Source organism: Psammomys obesus, unplaced genomic scaffold (genome assembly GCF_907164565.1).
Source record: "Psammomys obesus unplaced genomic scaffold, mPsaObe1.curated_primary_1811, whole genome shotgun sequence".
In the NCBI taxonomy this organism is placed as follows: domain Eukaryota; kingdom Metazoa; phylum Chordata; class Mammalia; order Rodentia; family Muridae; genus Psammomys; species Psammomys obesus.
This window is the reverse complement of record NW_026586173.1, coordinates 14046104-14068580: the sequence shown is the minus strand read 5'-3', so window position 1 is coordinate 14068580 and position 22477 is coordinate 14046104. Positions and strand designations below refer to the sequence as shown.

The following is a 22477-nucleotide window of genomic DNA, read 5'->3' as shown; positions in this document are numbered from 1 at the left end:
TTTTTTAATGTAGTTCTCTGTCCTGCATATACACCTGCATGCCAGAAGAGGGCATCAGATCCTTTTATAGATGGTCATGAGCCATCGTATAGTTGCTGGGAACTGAGCTCAGGACCTCTGGAAGAGAAGCCAGTGTTCTTAATAGCTGAGCCATCTCCCCAGCCCAGGGTTTTTGTTTGTTTGTTTGTGGGGGGGGGGTTGGGTTTTGTTTTGTTTGAGACAGGGTTTCTCTGTGTTGGCTGTTCTGGAACTCTTTGTAGAGCAGGCTGGCCTCAAACTCACAGAGGTCCGACTGCCTTTGCCTCTCCAAGGGCTGGGATTAGACATGCACCACCACTGCCCGGTTATTAAAAAAAAATTTTAAAAAAATTACCTTTTGGGGCTTAAGTGAAAACTGAAACTCAGTTCAGAAAAGTGTAATGACTTTTGGTTGATGGTAGGGTCTGATGTGTCATTTCGCAGAGGAGGCAGTTATCTTCAACAGAGCTTCAGGGGGTGGGGACCCTCTGGGGTGTGGCTAGGGAGCATTCTTATCTCCCCGGCCAGCCTAAGCTCCCTGGCGCCCGTCCTGCACCCAAGCGTGGGCTTTGTGCCATGGAGTCTGTCTTTCTGCTCCCGTTGCTCTTGCTGGTGGCCCTCTACCCGAGGGGTGGGAGCCCCGAACATAAGTGGACGCAAAGTTCTCCCGTGCCTTCCGTGACCTCAGCAACTTTCTGGGTGCGTCTCAGTCCGGAGCTGCATGCGGTGCCTCCCGGGGGCTCGGTGTGGCTTAACTGCAGCCACAGCTGCCCCCTGCCGGCGCGTCCCAGCCTGCACACTCAGCTGCGCCAGGGAACGACACACAATGGATCCGGCTGGGTGTCTTACCAGCTCCTGGATGTGAGGGCCTGGAGTTCCAAGGTGCGCTGCGTCGTCACCTGCGCGGGAGAGACGCGGGAGGCCACCGCCAGAATCACCGCTTACAGTGAGGGAGACGGGGCTCGGGCCGCGCGGGGGTGAGGGGAGAAGGGTGGAGGGAGGGGGTAGTTGGCAGTTGCTTTATAGGTGCCTTCCAGCCTTACCTTCCTTGCCTCAGGACCGCCCAGAAGCGTGATCCTGGAGCCTCCCGTCCTAGTTGGTCACAAGTACACTTTACGCTGCTATGTGACACACGTGTTCCCCGTGGGGTTCTTGGTGGTGAGCCTGAGGAGAGGTGGCCGGGTGATTCATTTTGAAAGTCTGGAGCGCTACACCAGCTCCTATCTGGCTAATGTCACTTTGACCCACGTGATGCGGGCCGGACCCAACGACCTCTTGCAACCGCTCACCTGCCATGCACGCCTCAATCTCGACGGGCTAGTGGTGAGCAGCAGCTCGGCACCTGTTATGCTGACGGTCCTGGGTGAGGCACCCGCAACGCCGGGGGTGGGATGGGGGTGGGGGTGGGGGGACTGGTGAGGGAGAGGGGGTGCCGCCATTCCACGAGGGCCTGCAGAACAGGCGTGGGCTCCGCGCTTGGCGGTCCTCAGGCCTCCCGGATCCTGATTTTCACTCTTGCTCCCAGCTTTGAGCCCAGCCGCGATAGCCTTGGCTTCTACCTCCATCGCAGCCGTGGTGGGGGTCCTCCTGGCTGTGGGGACTGTTTCCTTGCGCAAGTATCTGGCCCTGAAGACACAGTTATAGACAGATGTTCGATGCCTGACGAGAAGGAGGGGAAAAGAAGTCCAGAGCAATTAATTCAGTCACACTCCTGTTGGAATAATAAAGCCTTCTTTCTCGAAGTTCTTTGTCTAGAGGCCGAAGACTTGTAGATCAGGAATAGTACCTTTGCCTGGCCTTGGTTTCAAAGCCCGGTACTGGTAGAAATAACACCGCGTGTGTTTAAAGGCATCTGAAGTTTCTCCTTCGAGACCTGCTCGAGGCCCTAGAACATTCTTAGCGTAGAGTTTTATTTTCTTTTTCCCTGCGGGGCAGAAGAGCTAAAGCGACCTCTCCAGGTTTGGGGAAGGGCTGGCTCTGAGTATGGCTTTTTCTGACTGGCTCCGCTGACACGCGCCGCCGCTCTGACTGGACGCTAAGTTTCTCTTCTTCCCCCTCCCTTTTCACTACTAGCGGAGGCCAGCGGGTGGAGCTAGAGTCGGTCGCTCGCGGTTGTCATTAATGGGGGAGGGGAAAAACACTAGAATGGGCGGGGCCTCCTCCAAAGTAGTAGCGAAAGCAGATACCCAGATAGGACCTAGCATAGCAGCGAATTAGAGACCGTTGCTCAGGCCATGAGGGCTGTCACAGACTTGCATTCTGGAAACGCGCTTGTTGTCACCGAGACAGGTAGGCATGTGGGAGGGGTGTCAAAGGTTGAGGTCAGATGCGAGGTCAAAAGTGTCCCCAGTTGATCTGCTAGTCCAGCTTGGATTGCAGAATCTCGGACTAGCCGAGGCGGCGGTGCTGGTGGAGAAGAGCGGACGGATGCTCTCCTGAGAAAATCGGCTCACTGCAGCGTTGTAGACACATTCCCGCTGCACGCTGGGTAAATACAGATCTGGGGCCGAAGTCGACTCTAAATCAGACGCCTGCGAAAGCTGCGCACACGCGCACGTGTCGGAGACTCGCTGGCACTGGAGCTCCTCTTCCTTCGCCGCGTGCGCGGAGGAGGTCTCTGGGGCGTGGCTCCCCGCCTCAGTCTGCTGGAGGTCAAAAAGAAGCTTCAATTAACCGAGGCATCCTTACCTTTCCTGCCTACTACGACTCCCCAAGCTAACCCGAGCAACCTCACCACCCCGCCCTCGCTCCAAGGGGCGCCGGTGGGAGGGGCCCAGGATGGGCGTGGCTTGGAGCCTCAGCGCGTTGCCTCAGAATCTCTACCTAAGGTGGTGGAGATTTGGGCAGGGCCTCTCAGCATCCCTCCCCTCCTTCGCCACGGATGACGCGGGAAAGCATGGTCGACCCCAGAAGGCTCTAGACTATTAGGCCGACCTCCACGTAGACCGCCTCCTCCCCGGGGGACCGCTCTTGCCTGGCCAGCTCGCCTGCACTAAGGCGGGGAGCAGCCCCAGGGCGCGCTCGCCTCCCGCCAGCTCGCCCCCCATCACCGCCTCTGTCGCCGCCCCCTCCTTGGAAACCAAGTTACCAACGTTTAAACCAATCCCTGGGCGCAATTCTGCCACCCCCACACTCCACCCGCTGCGCTGTGAGGTCCTCCCAGCCCGGCTCTCCATCGCTCGCGTTCCGCTCGCCTCCTGCACTCTCCCCTCCCCGGCAGCGGCGGCGATGCCGGGGCCTTCGCCAGGGCTACACCGAGCGTCCCTCGGCCTCTGGGCTGCCCTGGCCTTGGGGATCCTCGGCATCTCAGGTAAGAAGAGCCCGCCCGCGGAGCCAGGTGGATAAGGCGGGGGCGGAATCGAAGGACCCAAGAGGGCGGCCCCAGTGTCCCCTCCAGGCTCCGCCCTCTACTCGCTTCCCACGCTTCTGCCACCACCTGGAGCCTGGGGCTTCTCCCAGTCCTCCCTCCACCCCAACACACCTCGCTCTATCAGCTCTGAACCCAGCACCTTTTCTGGATCCGGGGTTTTGCACCCCAAACTCAGGAGTGCTCAGGAGACACTGTGGCTCTACTGTCCTCTCCTGCCCTGTGGTGCCCTGTGGTTCACGGACTGGCATCACTCCAATTCATGGTCCTCAAAGACCCCCACCTCAACTGTCATGACTCAGAGACTCTGCTCCCCCTCCAGCTGGGGCCCTAGCAACCGGCTTTCTGGGGCTTTCCCCACGGTCCCCCCCCCGGAGTCCAGCCTGGTGGCTTGGAGCCCAAGTTGCTCGAGTTTGGGGACAGTCTCATTTAAGCCTTTGACTCAGTCTCATTTCGACTTCGCTTTTTGCCCCTAACCTCAGTGTCTCTCCCCCATTTCCTAACGATCTGTCGGGGTCTTAAAGAGTCACTGGCTTCCCCCTCCCCCACCCCGCCGGAGTCTCCTCCTCCTCACTGTTGACGTGTGCATCGGAGACCCCATCCTCCCCGCACCGAGTTTCCCCATCTCTGCCTTAGGGAGCCAGACTTCCAGAGACGCGCCTCTGAGGGTGCGCCAGCCCGGAAGCTTGCGTGGGAACGCGGGACTCCCGCGGCGGTGGTCTCTCCTCGTCCCTGCAGACACCCCTGGTTTGGGATAGAGGGCCGCTAAGATTTTTAGAGAGAGGGCCCCCCAGGCTGAGCCAGCGTTTTCCTGGGCAGCAGTCGCTCCAGAACCTTTCTGGGCGGACCTCCAGCCCCGCGTGGCTCTCGTGGAGCGCGGGGGCTCGCTGTGGCTCAACTGCAGCACTAATTGCCCGCGGCCGGAGCGCGGCGGCCTGGAGACCTCGCTGCGCCGGAACGGGACCCAGAGGGGCCTGCGCTGGCTGGCTCGGCAGCTGGTGGACATCCGAGAGCCGGAGACCCAGCCCGTCTGCTTCTTCCGCTGCGCGCGCCGCACCCTCCAGGCGCGCGGGCTCATTCGAACTTTCCGTGAGTCCTGGGTGGACACGCCCCTCGGGTCCCCGGACCGCCCCTCCGAGCCCCCCCCCTTCGCGCCCCCCCCCCCCCCCCCCCCCCCCGGGTCCTCAGGCCCTTCTTCCCCAGCGTAGCCCTGGAGCGCCACAGCTGGGTAGAACCGAGGTTTTGGTCCCTTGCAGAGCGGCCGGATCGGGTAGAGCTGGTGCCGCTGCCTCCTTGGCAGCCCGTGGGTGAGAACTTCACGCTGGGCTGCAGGGTCCCTGGAGCAGGACCCCGAGCGAGCCTCACGCTGACCCTGCTGCGAGGCTCCCAGGAGCTGACTCGCCGCAGCTTCGCGGGCGAGCCACCCCGAGCGCGGGGCGCGGGGCTCACCGCCACGGTCCTGGCGCGCAGGGAGGACCACGGGGCCAATTTCTCCTGCCTCGCGGAGCTCGACCTGCGACCACACGGCCTGGGGCTCTTTGCAAACAGCTCGGCCCCCAGACAGCTCCGCACCTTTGGTGAGTGCGGACCCTAACGGACAGGCTTTGAGAAGTTTAGGGGCAGCCAGGCATGGTGGCTCGGGGTCCCAGTCCTCCCCAGGCAGAAGCAGAAGGGAGGCGGATCACTGTGAGTTCAAGTTCAGCCTGGACTACACAGCCAGGGCTACCTAGTAGGATACCCAAAATTTTAGCAGCTAGCCCTGACTTCAACAGGAGTACTAACTCTGCTCCCCCCGCCCCCCCGCTTTACATTTATTTATTGAGAAGGAGAGCGTGTGCGCATGCGTTTACGCACAGGCCACGGTGCGTGTGTGGAGGTTCGAGGATAACTTAAGTGGAAGGTGGTTCTCTCCTTCCACCATGTGGGTTCCGGGGACCGGATCAGGTCGTCAGGTGACAGGCCTGACGACCCGTCCCACCAGCTCCTCTATTTTTAGGATGCATGCAGATTGCTCGGTCCACGCATACACTCGAGCTCTGTTCTTTGTCTACCCCAGTCCTGCCTCCACTTGCCCCGAGCCTGGTGGCTCCCCGATTCTTAGAAGTGGGCTCCGAAAGGCCGGTGAGCTGCGCTTTGGACGGGCTGTTTCCTGCCCCAGAAGCCGAGGTTTCACTCTCGCTGGGAGATGAGAGGCTGCATCCGGATGTGACCCTCGACGGGGACAGCCTCGTGGCCACTGCCACAGCTACGGCAAGCGCCGAACAGGAAGGCACCAGACAGCTGCAGTGCAGCGTGACCCTCGGGGGCGAAAGCAGGGAGGCCCAGGAAAACCTGACCGTCTACAGTAAGGGGGACGGGGGCGGGGCTTCAGCGGGGGCGGAGCCACGAAGGCGGAGCTACGAAGTGGGTGGGACCTCCGCGTCGGAACAGGCAGGGCCGGGGAGTTCCGGGACAGGAGCGGGTGGAAGAGTGGACGGGGATGTTGCCTGGAGGGGAGCGGCCGGTGAAGCCCACCCAATGCTCCGCCCCCCAGACTTCCCCGTCCCTCTTCTGACTTTGAGTGAGCCCGAAGTTCCTGAGGGAAGGACGGTGACCGTGAGCTGCTGGGCAGGGTCTCAAGCCCTTGTCACCTTGGAGGGAGTTCCAGCTGCGGCCCCGGGGCAGCCCGCTGAGCTCCGGTTAAACGTCACGGAGAACGACGACAAGCGGGGCTTCTTCTGCGACGCCGCCCTCGAAGTGGACGGGGAGACTCTGCGAAAGAACCAGAGCGCCGAGCTCCGTGTCCTGTGTGAGTGGGCGCGCACGTTACCTCTGTGCCCGCCAAGAACCGTATTGCCCGCCCCGTCTTTCACCTTATCCTACCTCCTCCGCCTCATGCCCGCAGACGCACCCCGGCTGGATGACCTGGATTGTCCCAGAAACTGGACATGGCCAGAGGGTCCAGAGCAGACCCTCCACTGCGAGGCCCGTGGAAACCCGGAGCCCTCTGTGCACTGCGCGAGGCCTGACGGCGGGGCGGTGCTGGCGCTGGGCCTGCTGGGTCCGGTGACCCGCGCCCTCGCGGGCACTTACCGATGCACAGCTGTCAATGGCCAAGGCCGGGCGGTCAAGGACGTGACCCTGACCGTGGAGTGTGAGTAGGGAGAGGTGTGCATGCTCATCTCTCTCGGTTCTCAGAGTCGCAGGAGGCTGGCCTACAGGGAAGAGAAAGAGGCCCGGGTCCAGCAGGAACTGGGAAAACGTTGAAGGGAGGTGGCAGGCTGTTCATAAACTTGGTCGTGGTGACTGGTCATGTCTGGCAAGAACAGGCAGTCAGGACGGTGTCTGGGAAGGTCCCAGAGGCACTTTGTGGGAATCACTCAAAAACACTCTGAGACGTCAGGAAAGGTAGGAGGGAGCCTCCCCTTTACACACATATCACACAGGCTAAATAAACAAATAAATAATAAATAAAATGGTTCAAGCCGAGCTAAGGAGATGTCTCCCACCAAGTGGTGGTGGCACCGGCCTGTAATCCCAGCACTCAGGAGGCAGAGGCAAGCAGGTCTTTGTGAGTTCGAGGCCAGCCGGGTCTCCAGAGCAAGTTCCAGGACATCCAAGGCTATACACAGAAACCCTGTCTCAAAATACAAACCGGGGGAAAAAAGGAGATAGAGGGGGAGTGGAGATTTCCTATATATAGCTTGCCAAACCCTTTCTAGAAGCAGAAGGCAGAAAGAAGATCGTTAGGAACATCAGATGGGTCTCCAATCCAAACCTGGGCCTGGGGCTGCAGCTCAGTTGGTAGAGTGTTTGCTTAGCAGGTATGAAGCCCTGGGTTCCTTCCTCTACAGGGCATAAACAGGCACGGCGTAAGCCCAGATCCTGGGAGAAGCAGGCAGGAGGCTCAGTTCAAGACAGTCCTCAGCTACATGAGTTCGAGGCTAGCCTGAGCTATATGACATCCTGCCTTGAAAAACAAAATCTGATCTGCTGGGTGGTGGCCCATGCCTTTAATCCAACACTTGGGAGGCAGAGGCAGGTGGATCACTGAGTTCGAGGACAGCCTGGTCTTTACAAAAATCTTGTTTCTAAAAACAAAAAACAAAATCTGTTCCAGATGCCCCAACGCTGGACAGCGTAGGCTGCCCAGAACGTATTACCTGGCTGGAGGGGACAGAGGCATCGCTTAGCTGTGTGGCCCTCGGGGTCCCACCGCCTAGCGTCAGTTGTGTGCGCTCCGGGGAGGAGGAGGTCATGGAAGGACCGCTGCGCGTGGCCAGGGAGCACGCTGGCACCTACCGATGCGAAGCCATCAACGCCAGAGGCTCAGCGGCCAAAACTGTGGCTGTCACGGTGGAGTGTGAGTGGGCGTGGCTGGGGAGAGGCCCACACAGGACTCCTCCGCCCTCGGTATGAACTCCTATTTCCCTGCCCCTTAGATGGTCCCAGTTTTGAGGAGGTGGGCTGCCCCAGCAACTGGACGTGGGTGGAAGGATCTGGAAGGCTGTTTTCCTGTGAAGCTGACGGGAAGCCAGAACCACGCTTGGAGTGCCTGGGCTCCGAGGGCGCCAACGAAGGGGCGGTGCTGCCCCTCGTGTCCTCAAACCCTGGTCCTAGAAACTCTATGAACTCTAGTAACCTGTCACCAGGAATTTACCTCTGCAACGCCACCAACCGGCACGGCTCCACGGTCAAAACTGTCGTCGTGAGCGCCGAGTGTGAGCGGGGGCGGGGAGGAGGGTCGGGTGGGCGGGAAGTCCTGGTGTCCCAGGGTCCCCGCTTTCCCTGATGCGCCTCCTGCTGGTTGATCTGCAGCTCCACCGCAGCTGGACGAATCCGGCTGCCCGAGTCACCAGACGTGGCTGGAAGGAGCCGAGGCCAGCGCGCTGGCCTGCAGTGCCAGGGGCCGCCCCTCTCCTCAGGTGCTCTGCTCCCGGGAGGGTGCCGCCAGGCTGGAGAGGCCGCTCGTGTCCAGGGAGGACGCGGGGACCTACCACTGCGTGGCCACCAACGCGCACGGCACGGATTCGAGGACGGTCACCGTGGGGGTGGAATGTGAGTGGGGATAACGCTGGAGGGAGGTGACACAGACCGCCGGAAACGAGCCTTGAGGTCTGGGGTCGTAGTCCAGTGGGTGGCCTGCTCAGCTAGCACACACAGAGCTTTAATTTTTAACCCTTGAGGGGCAGAGTCAGGCAGATGTCCGTTCCAGGACAGCTTGCTCTCCGTCCAGGACAGCTTGGTCCACGAAGGGGCTTCCCATCCTCCAAGATTCCATGGGCCCTGTCGCTTGTTCGCTGGCTGGCTTGCTCGCCGGCTCTCTCCACCCCCAGCCCAGCCGTGGGAGGGGGTAAAAGCAAACCCACAGGGATTCAGAGGGACTTCTCAGTCCCCTTCAAGCCCTGTTGTTTCCACAGCAGCTAGGTGGTGGTGGTTGGGGGCTGTCTTGGGAGGCAGCGGGGACGCTTGAGTGCTAAGCAGCCTCCTCGCGCCCCCGCAGACCGGCCTGTCGTGGCCGAGCTGGCGGCCTCGCCCTCCAGCGTGCGGCCCGGAGGCAACTTCACTCTGACCTGCCGTGCAGAGGCCTGGCCTCCAGCTCAGATCAGCTGGCGCGCGCCCCCGGGGGCCCTCAACCTCGGCCTCTCCAGCAACAACAGCACTCTGAGCGTGGCGGGCGCCGTGGGCAGCCATGGCGGCGAGTATGAGTGTGCAGCCACCAACGCGCATGGGCGCCACACGAGGCGCATCACAGTGCGCGTGGCCGGTGAGTGGTGGCTCCCGGGGTGGAAGTGGGACGAGGAACATGCAGCAAGAAGTGACCTGGGCTTTTGGGTGACTGACCCCGACTCTGCCTGCAAGACCAAAGGGGGCCTCGTGGGTGGGGCCGGTGGTGACAGGCGGGGAAGGAATCGAAGGCTGAGGGAATGGACCCAAGCCAGGGTAATGCCGCTCACCTCTTGTCCCAGCACCTGGCAGCTGGAGGCTGCTGATCTTGAGCTTAAGGTCATCCTCAGCCATACAGGGGGTTCAAGGCCAGCCTATGCCACATAGACCCTTATTTCAAACACTCACCTTAAAGAACTCCTAGGACAGATTTGTCGGAGGTCCCATTGGAGCGGGTGCTAGGAGCGAAGAAACGCTGGGCCCAGTTCACTCTCCACCGTGTCACTGCGGGGAACTGGGGTCAGAGATGTTGTTGGTGGCCCCAGTTCATGACTGTTTGGGGGCTGGGGGCTGTCCTAGCTAGAGGTGAGCCGAGCCGGTCCCTCCTGTCTGTCCCCTTGGGACGATAAGGAGAGTTGAGTCAGTAGTGAAGGGAGTCAAGGGCTTATAATCTCATGGCCTAAGAGGGGTGTACATTGGTATTTGGGGGTTCCCCTGATGCTGGAGAGGCCTTCGTGGGTCCTCTTCTTCCATCGGACAGGTGCATGGAGGGCTTAGGGAGACTGGGCCTGGCCCGCCCTGGCGAGGGTCTGCGCCCACAGGTCCATGGCTATGGGTCGCTGTGGGCGGTGCGGCAGGGGGCGCAGCGCTGCTGGCCGCGGGGGCCGGCCTCGCCTTCTACGTACAGTCCACGGCTTGCAAGAAGGGCGAGTACAACGTCCAGGAGGCTGAGAGCTCGGGCGAGGCGGTGTGTCTCAATGGCGCGGGAGGGCCACCGGGCGCGGAAGGCGGAGCAGAGACCCCTGGCACCGCCGAGTCCCCTGCAGATGGCGAGGTCTTCGCCATCCAGTTGACAACTTCTTGAGCCTGCGCTCGGCTCCCCCGGGGCCTCGCAAGCACGGGGGTGGACGTATGTATGGTTCGCTCTCTATTTATTCAACTCCAGGGGCATCGCCTCCATTTTCCACCCATTCCCTTCAATAAAGTTTTTATAAAGGAGTGTAGGTCTGTGTCTGATTACAATCTGATTGCTGTGCAATCTGATTGCTGTAGCAATGGGGTCGAATCTCAGTCTCAAGGTGTGTGTGTGTGTGTATGTTCTTATATATGTATTTTTTTTTCCTCCTGAGGATTTATTTATACACAGCTCAACACCTATGCTGCTGATAGGAAGCTTATTGTCTTCAGTGGCATAAAAATGCCTGTATTTCTTTCTTTTTTGTCTGTTTTTTTGAGACAAGGTTTCTCTGTGTAGCTTTGGCTGTCCTGGACTCACTTTGTAGACCAGGCTGGCTTTGAACTCACAGAGTTCCACCTGTCTCTGCCTTTCTGAGTGCTGAGATTACAGGCGTCCACCACCAGGCCAGGCTTCTATATTTCCTTTTTGTTGTTTTCAAGACAGGAAGACAGGGTTTCTCTGTGTAGCTTGGGAGGCAGAGTTAGGCAGATCTCTGTGTTCAAGGCCAGCCTGGACTACCATGTGAGTTCCAGGACAGCTAAGGCTACACAGGAAAAAAAAAAAAAAGTTTTTCTCATTCAAAGCACTTCCTTTCTTCTGTTATTATGAATTCCCATGTTTCCAGCCTGTTCCAAGTCCTCTGCATGCCTTGAGACCTGGAGATGGAGCATGACCTCCTGGTACCACACAACTTTCTTCAATCAATGGACACTTGGGCAGGGTGTGGACCAGCTTCTTTTCCCTCAATACCACACACACACACACACACACACACACACACACACACACACACGAGGCAATGGGTCCTAGCCTTTGGGCTGTTCCTCCTCTTGAGTGAAACACTGCGCACTCTGAACACCTTCCCCTTCCCATGTCCACCTGTGTCTGTTTATCCGTGGACGTGCCTGTCCACCCTGCTCATCACAGTTCACTGCAGACAAACACGGGGGTCAGCTGCAGCCCTCACAGTGCAGCCCCTCCCTCTCCCCCTCCGAGAGCGGAGGCAGAAGGGGAGAACAGCTGGGCCTTCTCTCTGCAGCCTCCTCCTCATTTTCTGCTCCCTGAAAAGCAGGAACACACAGCTCTGGCGAGGGAACTGGGTCTCGCAGCTCCTACCTCCATTGGCTGCTCCAATGCAAACATTTAATGAGCAAAGATGAGAACAGGAAGCAGAGAAGGAGACAGCACAGCTATGCCAGGGACAGAAGCAAGACAGCACAGCTAAAGTGTGAGCCTCTCTGGACCCTCCCCCACCTCTCCATCATCTCTTCACTCCTCCCTGCCACTGCAGGCTTTCTTGAGGCTCACAAAATCCTACCGTCTAGGCCAGTTCATGTTGGCTTGTTTGTTTTGTTTTTGTTTTTTTTTTTTTTTAGACAGGGTTTCTGTTTTGTTTTGTTGTTTTCTGTGTAGCCCTGTCTTGGAACTTGCACTATAGCCCAGGCTGGCCTTGAACTTACAGAGAAACACCTGCCTCTGCTTCCTGAGTGCTGGGATTAAAGGTCTGTGCCACCACTGCCCAGCAAGCTGGAGTGCCTAAGGAAAAGGTTGATAGAAGTCAGCCTGTGTGCTGAGGAGCTTCCGAAAGGCTGTAAAGCCTGGGGAGCCATTCCCAGAAGACACCTGTGCTAGAACAACACAGATGAAGACGAGCAAGCCTGTCCTGGGGCTGGTAACTATCCCGAATTCTAGGGAGGGTACATTTCTCTCCAGGGAAAGGTTATGTTAGAGGAGGAGATGACTTGCCCAGTCACAAAATCCCTGAAGAGCCAGGTGTGGTGAATGGGGAGGCTACAGCTACTTCCAGAGTGCCAACCCAGGGCCTGTGTGACCCAGGGAGCCAGCAGGCACTGTCTCTGATTAGGTCTGAGCAGAGTAAGTGAGGCTCAGTGGGTTCCTGAGGCATGGGAATGTAGGGGGGCTCTGGGGAAGAGCTCTAGGATATGGAAACACATCCCAGAGAGAATGACTGAGGTTACAGGAACTGAGTGAGTTAGCGCCTCTCACCCATGCTCTGTGCCCACCCTTGATCTGCGGAGGAAGCCACTGACACAAACCAATGGAGCCTTGTGCTTCACCAGGCCTTGCTTATGTTTGACTTTAGTGTCATCTAGTTATGAGCCTCCGGAATCACCTGACACCTGCTGAGGACAGGAGGCGACTTTCAGAGTGCTTCCCCAAGGTTGTCTTGGTAACCCATCATTTGTTATGGTAGGTGGCTCGGGGTATCAGCTTATCTTATCCTCTAGAGGAACTAATGTGTGTGTATACCTATTTGTAATATATATTGCATATCAAGGTGCATACGTATATACTTATATTTAACATACATAATCACACACGTCCACATAAAGGGGATTATTGGAGTGGCTTAACAGGCTGTGGTCCAGCTCGCATAACAATGGTCATCTAGCAACTGAAGGTCCAAGGATCCTGTAGTTGTTCAGTCCACGAGTCTGGATGTCTCAGCTGGTCTGCAGTAGGCGCCAGAACCTTGAAGAAGCAGGCTCTAATGGCAGTGAAGGAATGAATTTGTTCTAGAGTGAGGACAAGCAGGCAAAAAGTTGCTTCTTTCCCCGTCCTTCACAGAGGCTGTTAGTAGAAGGTGCGCCCTGATTAAAGGCTCTTCCCACCTCAAAGATCTGGACTAAGTCCAGTGGTGGGACACACACGTTTAGTCCCAGCACCGGGGAGGCAGAGGCCAGCCTGCTCTACAGAGAGAGTTCCAGCACAGCCAGGGTACACAGAGAAAGCCTGTGTTGAAAAACAAAACAACAACAATAAAATCTAGATTAAAAGTCTTCTGCCCGCCATCCAGTGGGCCCAGGAGAGCCCAACGACTACTCAACAGCCATCTGGGCCCAGATCCAGCACTTTGAGTCAGTCAACCCCAACACCTACTCCATCTAAGAGCTGCTGGACTGTGAGGAGGAGCTGAGCCAGTGATGCAGAGCCAGATCCAGGAGCATGTCATTGCCACCGAAGATGAAAACCTGAAGCACGGCTGTGATCAAAACAATGCCAGCAATGGTCTGGTATTTAGGACGCTTCAGAGAACGGAGGCTTTGAGTGTTTGCATGTAGAGCTGTGTGGGCAAAAAATACACTGAGTGACATGCTGAAGTTTCCAGTGCCGCTGCTGTGAATTTGCTTTGGAGGGGTGGGAAGGATGGAGGAATGGAGCAGGCAGTGTGTATGTGGTGGAGAGAGGCTGACCCATGTCGGAGGCCTGAGCCACTACCAAGAGGCTGTGTTGATGGGCGTGGCCTGTACTATTGCCTGAGGCCGTGGTCCCTGCCGCCGCTGGGGGCCAGGTTTTGGTTTGTGGTCCTGTTGCAGCCGGAGGTCACGTTGATGTCTGTGGCCTGCCCAAGCAGATGTCCATAGTCTGCAGTGCTGTGTGTAGCCATGTTGCTGTGGTTCAGGCTACCACCACGACTGTGGTGGTGCCATAGCCCATACTGCCACCAGAGACCATGCTGAGGTCTGTGGCAAGTGCTGACGTCAGAGGCCAGGTGGATGTCCATGGTCGGTGCTGTCTCTGTGCTGTCAGCAGATACCACGATCTGTGCTCCTGCTAACTGTTAAGGGCAAGGAAGCGTCTTCTGCAGCACCTCTGTGTCAATGACTGCAGACTCAGAGTTGAGAAAGAGACATAGAAGGATTCTGTGACATCTCCTACCCCTCCCCCAAAGTAACAACCTAGACCCAAAAAAATAAAAAAATTAAAGAGAAATCTTAAAATTTGTGATAAGGGGGCCTGGAGAGGTGGCTCAGAGGTTGAGAGCACTGGCTGCTCTTCCAAAAGTCTTGAGTTTGATTCCCAGAAACTACATGGTGGCTCATAACCATCTACAATGAGATCTGGCGCCCTCTTCTGGCATACAAGTGTACATGCAGGCAGAACACTACAAATAGACCTTTAAAAATAATAAATAAATAGACCTTTAAAATTGTGATAGGGATCCTGAAGTGTAGCTCTCCTAAGCTGATGGGTGGGGGGGTAGTGGGGGCGGGGAAGGACTCACTTTTCTTTAAGGGCTGGCCACCAGGACTTTGACCATGCTCCAGAGACTATATGAACAATACAAATTGGACCTTTTTTTTGGGGGGGTGGGGGGGGTCTGGCTTTTTAAAAAAAGATTTCCTTTTGTCTTTTATGTAGATGAGTGCTCTATCTGCATGTGCGCCTGCATGTCAGAAGAGGGCACTGGATCCCAGTAGAGATGGCTGTGAGCCGCCATGTGGTTGTGGAAATTGAAGAACTCAGGACCTCTGGAAGAGCAGACAGTGCTCTTAACCACTGAGCCACCTCTCCAGCCCTGGTTTGGGTGTTTAAAATCTTTTTGGGGGGGAGAAGAAACAGGGTGGGGAGCAGACCTGGGAAAACTAGGAAGTTAGGGTGACTGGAGCGCATTATGTGAAATTCCCAAATAATAAAATACATGTCAAAAGTGAGTCTTCCTACTTCAAATGATTTAATTAAAAAGAAAATTCCTCACAGGTGTGCCCAGTCATTCAGGTTTTAGTTAACTCCAGATGGGGTCAAAGCGACAAACAAGAGTGGCCATTTTAAACTCACACCTTGTCAGTTTGACACGCAGTTTTCCTCTCTTATGCTATGCCTAATTTCCAAATGAAAACAGTAACCATGTCATGATTGCATCTAGCGTCACATAACTATCCCTTATACAACTGAAAAAGCATTATAAATTTACAATAGGTGGTGATGTCCCTTGAGGGACATTTTTAAAATTATTTATTTTTGTTTTATGTGCATCGATGTTTTACTTTCATGTGTGTCTGTGTGAGGCTGTCCGATTCCCTGGAACTGGAGTTATAGACAGTTTTGAGTTGCCAAGTGGGTGTTGGGAATTGAACCCATTTCCTCTGGAAGAGCAGCCAGTGCTCTTAACCATCTCTCCAGCCCTGAGGGACTTTTTTTTTTTTTAATATCTTAAACTTAAAGTGATAGCCATTGATATTCTGTTAATTGATGCAACATTCCATAATAAATCTTGAAAAGAAAACACAAATATCTGTACAAATGCATTTTTCCCCCGATGTAGCCTTGGTTGTCCCGGACTCACTCTGTAGACCAGGCTGGCCTCAAACTCAGAGATCTGCCTGCCTCTGCCTCCCTGAGTGCTGGGATTATGGGCCTGCGCTACCACGCCCAGCACATTCTTAACAAAATAGGACAGAAACACTCTTCTTGTCAATTATAAACCTATAAACCTAGCTTCTGCAACCGGTCATGCGGCCTCAGCTGGCATTTTTAACTACCTTCCTCTGCTACCCATTCTGTCTGTCCTCCACCCTCAGCAAGCGCCTCAGGTGTGTCTCCTTTCCTGGAGGAGTGACCCCATCTTCATTCCTGAAGGGCCTGTGCCCTTTGTCAGCCTGCCTGGATTAGGCAGCTGTACTTGCCCATTGGCGTTACTCACAAGACGTGGTAGCACCAAGAGACTCCCTAAAGGATCTCCTGCCCTCCAGAGACAATCCGCCTTAGCTCCACTGTGGAGAAGCCATCATTTCCCCAAGGCAACGTGGACCAGTCACCTCTCCTGACACTGTTATTCCTCTCCTAGCTGCTGGCTTAAGGGCATCAGAGGCCCAGGCCAGGGTGAAGGAAGCCTGAGCTTCCAGGCCAGTGGAACTGGTTGTGGCTCTGGGAAGGAGTGCTCCCCATCTGGAACCAAAGCTTCTAGGCCAGCAGAGCTTAACGTTGTAGGCACAGGAAGCAAAAATTCTCCTAGTGGGTCACTAGGAGGACAGTGAGCAGAACTGTTTCTTTCTCCACCCCTGGATCCCTGGATCTCTGGATCCTGGCCATGGTAATAGTGTACCATGTATTAGATGCTGATTCAAAGAATACACCACCTTCCGGAGAACCTGCCCCAGCCCTCCAGGCTGGGCTTAAAGGCATGGAACACCATGCCCATAATGCAATTCCATTTTTCTATCAAGCCAGCTGCTTCAGGATGGTGGGGAGTGTGGTAAGACAGGCCCACTGTCACACTTCTCTGGCAGTGGTGTGAGTTCTTGGGTCAGAAGCAATCCTGTGTGGAAAATCATGGCAGTGAATAAGGCACTCTGTAAGTCCAGGGATGGGGGTCTTAGCAGAAGCATTCCATGCAGAAAAGGCAAATTCATAACAAGAATAAGTATCTACTCCATAAGGACAAAGCATTGTCCTTTCTACAGAGGAAGTGGTCCAGTGCAGTCAGCCTGCCACCAGGTCACTGGCTGGCCACCTTGGGAAATGGTGCTATATCCGGAGCTCAGCTGTTGGCAGATCTGGCTTCCCACAGCAGCTGCAGGCAGGTCAGTCTTGGTGAGCGGAAGTCCATGCTGTTGAGCTCATGTATAACTTCCATCTCTTCCGCCATAGCCACTTTGTTCACGGGCCCCTTGGGCGAAGACAGGAGTGGTTGGGGAAAGAGGCCAACTGTCCACAGAATGGCTCATTCTATCTACCTGATTACCGAAAGCCTCCTCAGCTGAAGTCACCTTTTGCTGAGCATTTACATGGGGCACAAATGCTTCCACGTAATCGTTTCACATCATTTGCCCATTTGGAGAGATCCAAATACTTCTTCCCCAGGGGTCTTTCTCAGCCATTTTCCAATCCTGCTTTTTCCAAGGCCCTGGGCATCCAGCCAATCCATTGTCTACGGCCCATGGGTCAGCGAACAATCATGTACCTGACCATTTCTCCTTCCAGACAAAACCTATGACCATGTGTGCTGCCCGAAGTTGCCCTCTGGGAAGAGGCCCCTTTGCCTGTGTCTTTCAGGAGCTGTCCACTTCTGCGCCGTGCCTGCGTACACACAGGGCCATCAGTAAACCAGGCCCTGGTGGTGTCTTTCTCAGCTAACTGATCACAGGGACACCCATGGGGCTATGGGCGCATATTTGGCAGCAGATAGCATCGTAGTAGGAGTAGAAACCAGAGGCATTTGGGCAACTTCTTCATGTAACTGGCTTGTGCCTTTAGGACGTGCTCGGGCCTGATAGACACCACTCCCCTTTGATAATAGATTGCTGCTGTGCATGTCCTACTTTGCAACTTGGTGGGTCAGATAATACTTCATGATGGAAGCTCAGGTCACATGGTAACTTGGTGACCAATTGTCAAATGTTCAGTCTCCACTAAGGCCCACTAGAAGGCTAAGAGCTGTCTCTGAAAGGACAGTAAGTTGAGTGCAGATGATGGTAGAGCCTTGCTTCCAAATCCCAAAGAAAGGCCTCTCCTGTGATTCATCTCGAGGACCTGTCCAAGGCTCCAAACAGCATCCCTGTCTGCACGGACCCCTCAAGGACCATGGGTCTGCTGGATCATATGTCGAAGCAGGCTGCACGTCTTGAAAGAGCCTTCTCCTGCTCCAGGCCCCCATATAAAGCCAGCAGCTTTCCGAGTAGATGGCTAGCAGCTTTTCTAGTATATGGGCTAGAATAACACACCCAAGTGAGGAATACGTTGTCTTCAGAATCCAGGTAGGCCCACTAAACACTGTGCTGCGTTCTTGGTGGTGGGAAGGGCCAGGGGCAGTAACTTACCCTTCACCTCAGAAGGGATATCTCTGCATGCCCACACCACCACCGTGCTCCTAAGAATTTCACTGAGGTAAGGCTCTTGAGCTGTGTGTGGTGGCGCATGCCTGTAATCCCAGCACTCAAAGAGGCAGAGGCAGGCAGATCTCTGTGAGTTTGGGGCCAGCCTGGTCTAAAAAGTGAGTTCAGGACAGCTAAGGCTACACAGAGAAACCCTGTCTCAAAAAACCTAAATAAACAAACAAACAAATAAATATAAATAAAAAGAAGGCCCTTTGTTGTAGTAAATATTAAATGAGTGTTGGGCTATATAATAGTTATGATAGAGGCCTGCTTATTATTATTTGCCCTATGATTATCACAGCAATATTATCTAACCTGCTAACACAAATAATAAGACACAGACACCTGTTAGATTCAATGGAAAGATAGGAAGAAGGAGGACACCATGATGGGTTAGCCTGGAGAAGAAAACACGTGGGGCCAGGAGGAAGGACTCCAATAATGGCATGGAAAGGCCCAGATGAAGAATAAAAGCAAGTATTTATAAGAATATGGATGGATCCTAAAGAAGCTAAGCAAGAAGGAGGACCCAGGGTAAGATGATCAATCCTCACTCAGAAAGTCAAACAGGATGGACATCGAAAGAGGGAGAAAACAGGGAACAGGACAGGAGCCTACCACAGAGGGCTTCTGAAAGACTCTACCCAGCAAATGCTGAGACTCATAGCCAAACTTCGGACAAAGTGCAGGGAATCTTATGAAAGAAGAGGGAGATAGAAAGACCTGGAGGGGACAGGAGCTCCACAAGGAGAAAGAAAATAAATCTGGGCATAGGGGTCTTTTCGGAGACTGATTCTCCAACCAAGGACCATTCATGGAGATAACCTAGAACCCCTGCACAGATTGTAGCCCATGGCAGTTCCGTGTCCAAGTGGATTCCCTAGTAATGGAAACAGGGGGTGTCTCTGACATGAACTCAGTGGCTGGCACCTCCCCTTGGGGGTGGAGTGCAGCCTTGCCAGGCCACAGAGGAAGACAATGCAGCCACTTCTGATAAGACCTGATAGACTAGGATCAGATGGAAGGGGAGGAGGACCTCCCCTATCAGTGGACTCTGGGAGGAACATGGGAGAAGAGGGAGGGAGGGCAGGATTGGGAGGAGATGAGGGAGGGGCTACAGCTGGAATACAAAGTGAATAAATTGTAATTAATAAAAATGAATGTAAAATAAAAACAAAACAAAAGAATATGGATGGAAAATTGGATGGTTAAGGAGGACGGCATTGGCTGGGGGCTGGGAGATGGATGGTGAGGTGATTCAGACAGCGTAGGTAGGAATGTCTGCCCGGCCCGAGGTAAATAAGGCAATTACAAAATCTAACAGGTGTCTGTGTCTCATTATTCATGATAGCGGGTTAGATAATACCACCATGATAATCATAGGGCAAATAATAATAAACATTATACAGTCTAACACTCATTTAATATTTACTACAACAGCCGTTGAATTTTGTTTGGATTTATTTGTATATAATTCCCACTTTCAGATGGGCATGTGTGTCATCAATGAGTTCAAAGCGGTTGCTACCTCCTGCTCAGTTGGCCCAGTTAACATGTCATCAATATGGTGCACCAATGTGATAGCTTGTGGGAGAGACAGGCGATCGAGATCCCTTCTAAGTTATGACACAGGCCTGAAGAGTTAATACACCCTTGAGGTAAAACTGCAAAGGTGCATTGCTGGCCTTGTCAGCTGAAAGCCAATTGCTTCCGGTGCTCCTGGTACCGAGAGAAAAGCACTGTTAGACCAATAGCTGCATGCCACGTACCAGGAGATGTGTTAATCTGCTTAAGAAAGGATGCCACATCTGGTACAGCAGCTGAAACGGAGGCACTACTTGATTGAGGTCTTTTGTTTGTTTGCCTGTTTGTTTTCAAGACAGGGTTTCTCCGTGTAGCCTTGGCTGTCCTGGACTCACTCTGTAGACCAGACTAGCCTCATTGATTGGCTTTTTGGTAGTCACGGTCTGTCTCCCTGATTCATCTGTCTTCTGCACTGGCCAGATAACAGAGTTGAGGGGAAATGAGGGGGAACCCTCACCCTGCATCTCTCAGGTCCTTGACAGTGGCACTAATTTCCGTAATACTGTTTGGGGGGGGGGTTGTTTGTTTGTTTTCTTTTTTATTAAAAACTTTTGAAATTTATTATTTATACAGCATTCTGCCAGCATGTGCACCTACACACCTGAACAGGGCACCAGATCTCACGATAGATGGTTGTGAACCATGTGGTTGGCAGGACCTGAACTCAGGACCTTTGGAAGAGCAACCAGGGCTCTTAACCTCTGAGCCATCTCTCCAGCCCTTGTTTGTTTTTTTTTTTTTTTTTTTCAAGACAGAGTTTCTCTGTATAAAGCACCCTGGCTGTCCTCGAACTCACAGAGGTCTGCCTGCCTCTGCCTCCTGAGTACTGGGATCAAAGACTTGCACCTCCATGACTGGTGCAATATTGTTTTTGAGTCACTGTTTTCTTTGGCAGAGGCAACTCTACAGGCTTCTATTTAGCGTTTCTAACCATAACAGCCCTCGCTCCACAGGTCAGGGAATCAATGTGAGAATTCTGCCGACTTCTAAGCAGACCTATCCCAACTACACATTCTGGGACGGTGAAATAACCGCAGGATGAGTTCGAAGGACCCCCTAGACCTACTCAGCTGGACCTTAGTAAGAACTCCACTAGTCACCTGACCTCCATAAGCCCCTACTTTAGCTGGAGGCTCACAATGTTTCTTGGTGTCTCCCAGAATCAGCATCGGTTCTGAAGCAGAATTCAACAGACCACAGGAGGTCTGACTGTTTCCATTCCCCCAGTGTAGCTGCCCTCGAAAGGACATAGGTACTTTTAGGGAAAGACTGGAGACAGGCCAAGCCTCACACTCCACAATGCTCTGTGCATTTCACATGGTTGTGCTAAAGAACAATGTTACGTTTTCCATGAAATGTAGAAGACAATAAGCATCTTTAGATTCAGTTTTGAAAGAATAACTCTTGCCAGGCACAGTTAAAAAAAAAACCTCATACCTGTTATCCCAGCACCCTGGGCGGCAGAGGCAGAGGGATCTCTGTGAGTTTGAGGCCAGCTTGGTCTACAAAGTGAGTCCAGGACAGCCAAGGCCACACGGAGAAACCCTGTCCCCCCCCCCCCAAAAAAAAAACAACAAAAAATGAAACAAAACAATAACGAAAAGAGGAGGATTATCTTTGGCCATAGAGGAGTTTGGAGTGTCCCATACGCAGAGATGCACCTGGGAAGCCAGCAAGGGAAGAGGGATATCATATTGTGTGATTTTGGAGGAGGAAGAGGTGGAACAGGTCTAGAGCCTGGGGCCGAGCAGACTGGGGGAGTCAAAGGAAATCAAGGTTCCCACTTTGTCTAAGAGGTCTCTTCCCAGCAAGGGGACAGAATAGGTTGGGACCACTAGGAAGGAGTGGGAAAGACGAATACTCCTAAAGATACAACTAAGTGCTGGGGTTTGGTGAGGTTGGTAGGACTGTTCCCCTACCTGACAATAGGGAAACAAGGAGAGATGGGTCCCCAAAGCTCCATCAGGACTGAGTAGGTGGCCCCAGTGTCCAGAAGGAAGGAGATGGATTTCCCTGTGATGGCCACCTGAGGCTCCCCCCTGGAGATGGCGATGGATGGGCAAAGGGAGCCAGGGGTCCCCTCAGTCATCCACGGCCAGACCTAGGACAATCTGGGCTTGATGCTCCCATGTTGTGAGGGCCAAGGTGGCAGGCATCAGGCCACTGTCCTTCTCGATAGCACCTTGGACATGGTTAGCAGGATTCGTGAGGGTTTGTGCAGACTCGGGCCCAGTGGCCTTCATGATCACATCTGAAGCAGAGCCGTGTCTCGGAGGTTGCTATGTCTGGCTGAACGGTCTTAGCTAACATCAGGTATTTTTATTCTGGGGCTTTTCCCATCTCTCCCATGGTACACCTTGAAAGCCACGGCTAAGATATCTGCCTGTGTAGACAGGAGTCCTTTCTTTAGACATTTAAGTTTGGCCCTAATATCAGGGAAAAGAAGTAGGTCATAAGGAGCTGTTTTCCATCCAGGGTCTTGGGATCCAGATTGCTATATTGCAAGAAGACTTTTGTGAGGCAGTCTAGGAATTAAGACAGGTTTTTGTGTTTGTCCTGGGAGGACCTCTTGGGTTTTTTGTTTGTTTGTTTTTAAATAATTCACCTTTTTTAGAGCAGCCTTATGGATACTGGTCAGGAAGCAAGTTATAACTTGTCTCTAGCTAAAATGTCCCCTGGGATATTGTAGTTCCAACTGGGATCACAGCCAGGGAGCGCCTCAGCCCCAACCTGGGGGGCAGCATTAGATTGGTGGACTTCATCTGCAGGTACCCTAGCCTGTTTCCAGACTCACTGGAGAGAATCCTGTAAATGTCATGGAAGGTGAGAGTGTAAGATTGGGTGATATAGTGGAACTCTTTAATGAAAGTGGAGAGGTTAGCAGTGTAATATCCCAACCTCTTTTCTGAAAGAGCTCACTTAATAATGTACCCTGACCAAGCCAGGTAGGGGGACTTAGAAGGGGGCTCCATAGCCGGTGTTTGCGACTTTGTGGGTTTTTGTTCTCTTCCACCCTTCTTCACCTCTTTATTTCTTTCCTTTCAACCCTCTAACACTAGATAGGAG

General features: G+C 54.1%; 2 protein-coding genes across 2 annotated transcripts; both read left to right on the top strand.

The window, feature by feature from the left end:
* The first annotated feature begins 346 nt into the window (after positions 1-346).
* On the top strand, positions 347-1700 carry Icam4 (intercellular adhesion molecule 4 (Landsteiner-Wiener blood group)). The gene is made up of 3 exons (XM_055601466.1): positions 347-964; positions 1076-1381; positions 1544-1700. The coding sequence occupies exons 1-3, from the start codon at positions 595-597 to the stop codon at positions 1660-1662; spliced, it is 795 nt and encodes a 264-aa protein (XP_055457441.1). The 5' UTR covers positions 347-594; the 3' UTR covers positions 1663-1700.
* A 1269-nt stretch (positions 1701-2969) lies between these two features.
* On the top strand, positions 2970-10244 carry Icam5 (intercellular adhesion molecule 5). The gene is made up of 11 exons (XM_055601360.1): positions 2970-3328; positions 4205-4474; positions 4642-4962; positions 5442-5729; positions 5919-6173; positions 6270-6518; positions 7485-7727; positions 7807-8085; positions 8183-8422; positions 8868-9131; positions 9853-10244. The coding sequence occupies exons 1-11, from the start codon at positions 3247-3249 to the stop codon at positions 10113-10115; spliced, it is 2754 nt and encodes a 917-aa protein (XP_055457335.1). The 5' UTR covers positions 2970-3246; the 3' UTR covers positions 10116-10244.
* Positions 10245-22477: the final 12233 nt, after the last annotated feature.

Bases quoted from the DNA above. Each gene is read 5' to 3' on its own strand.
- Icam5 (XM_055601360.1), top strand. From the start codon at position 3,247: ATGCCGGGGCCTTCGCCAGGGCTACACCGAGCGTCCCTCGGCCTCTGG. The intron at 7,728-7,806 runs GTGAGTGGGCGT...CCTGCCCCTTAG, and splicing joins TGTGGCTGTCACGGTGGAGT to ATGGTCCCAGTTTTGAGGAG. The intron at 8,423-8,867 runs GTGAGTGGGGAT...GCGCCCCCGCAG, and splicing joins GGTCACCGTGGGGGTGGAAT to ACCGGCCTGTCGTGGCCGAG.
- Icam4 (XM_055601466.1), top strand. From the start codon at position 595: ATGGAGTCTGTCTTTCTGCTCCCGTTGCTCTTGCTGGTGGCCCTCTAC. The intron at 965-1,075 runs GTGAGGGAGACG...TCCTTGCCTCAG, and splicing joins CGCCAGAATCACCGCTTACA to GACCGCCCAGAAGCGTGATC. The intron at 1,382-1,543 runs GTGAGGCACCCG...TCTTGCTCCCAG, and splicing joins TGTTATGCTGACGGTCCTGG to CTTTGAGCCCAGCCGCGATA.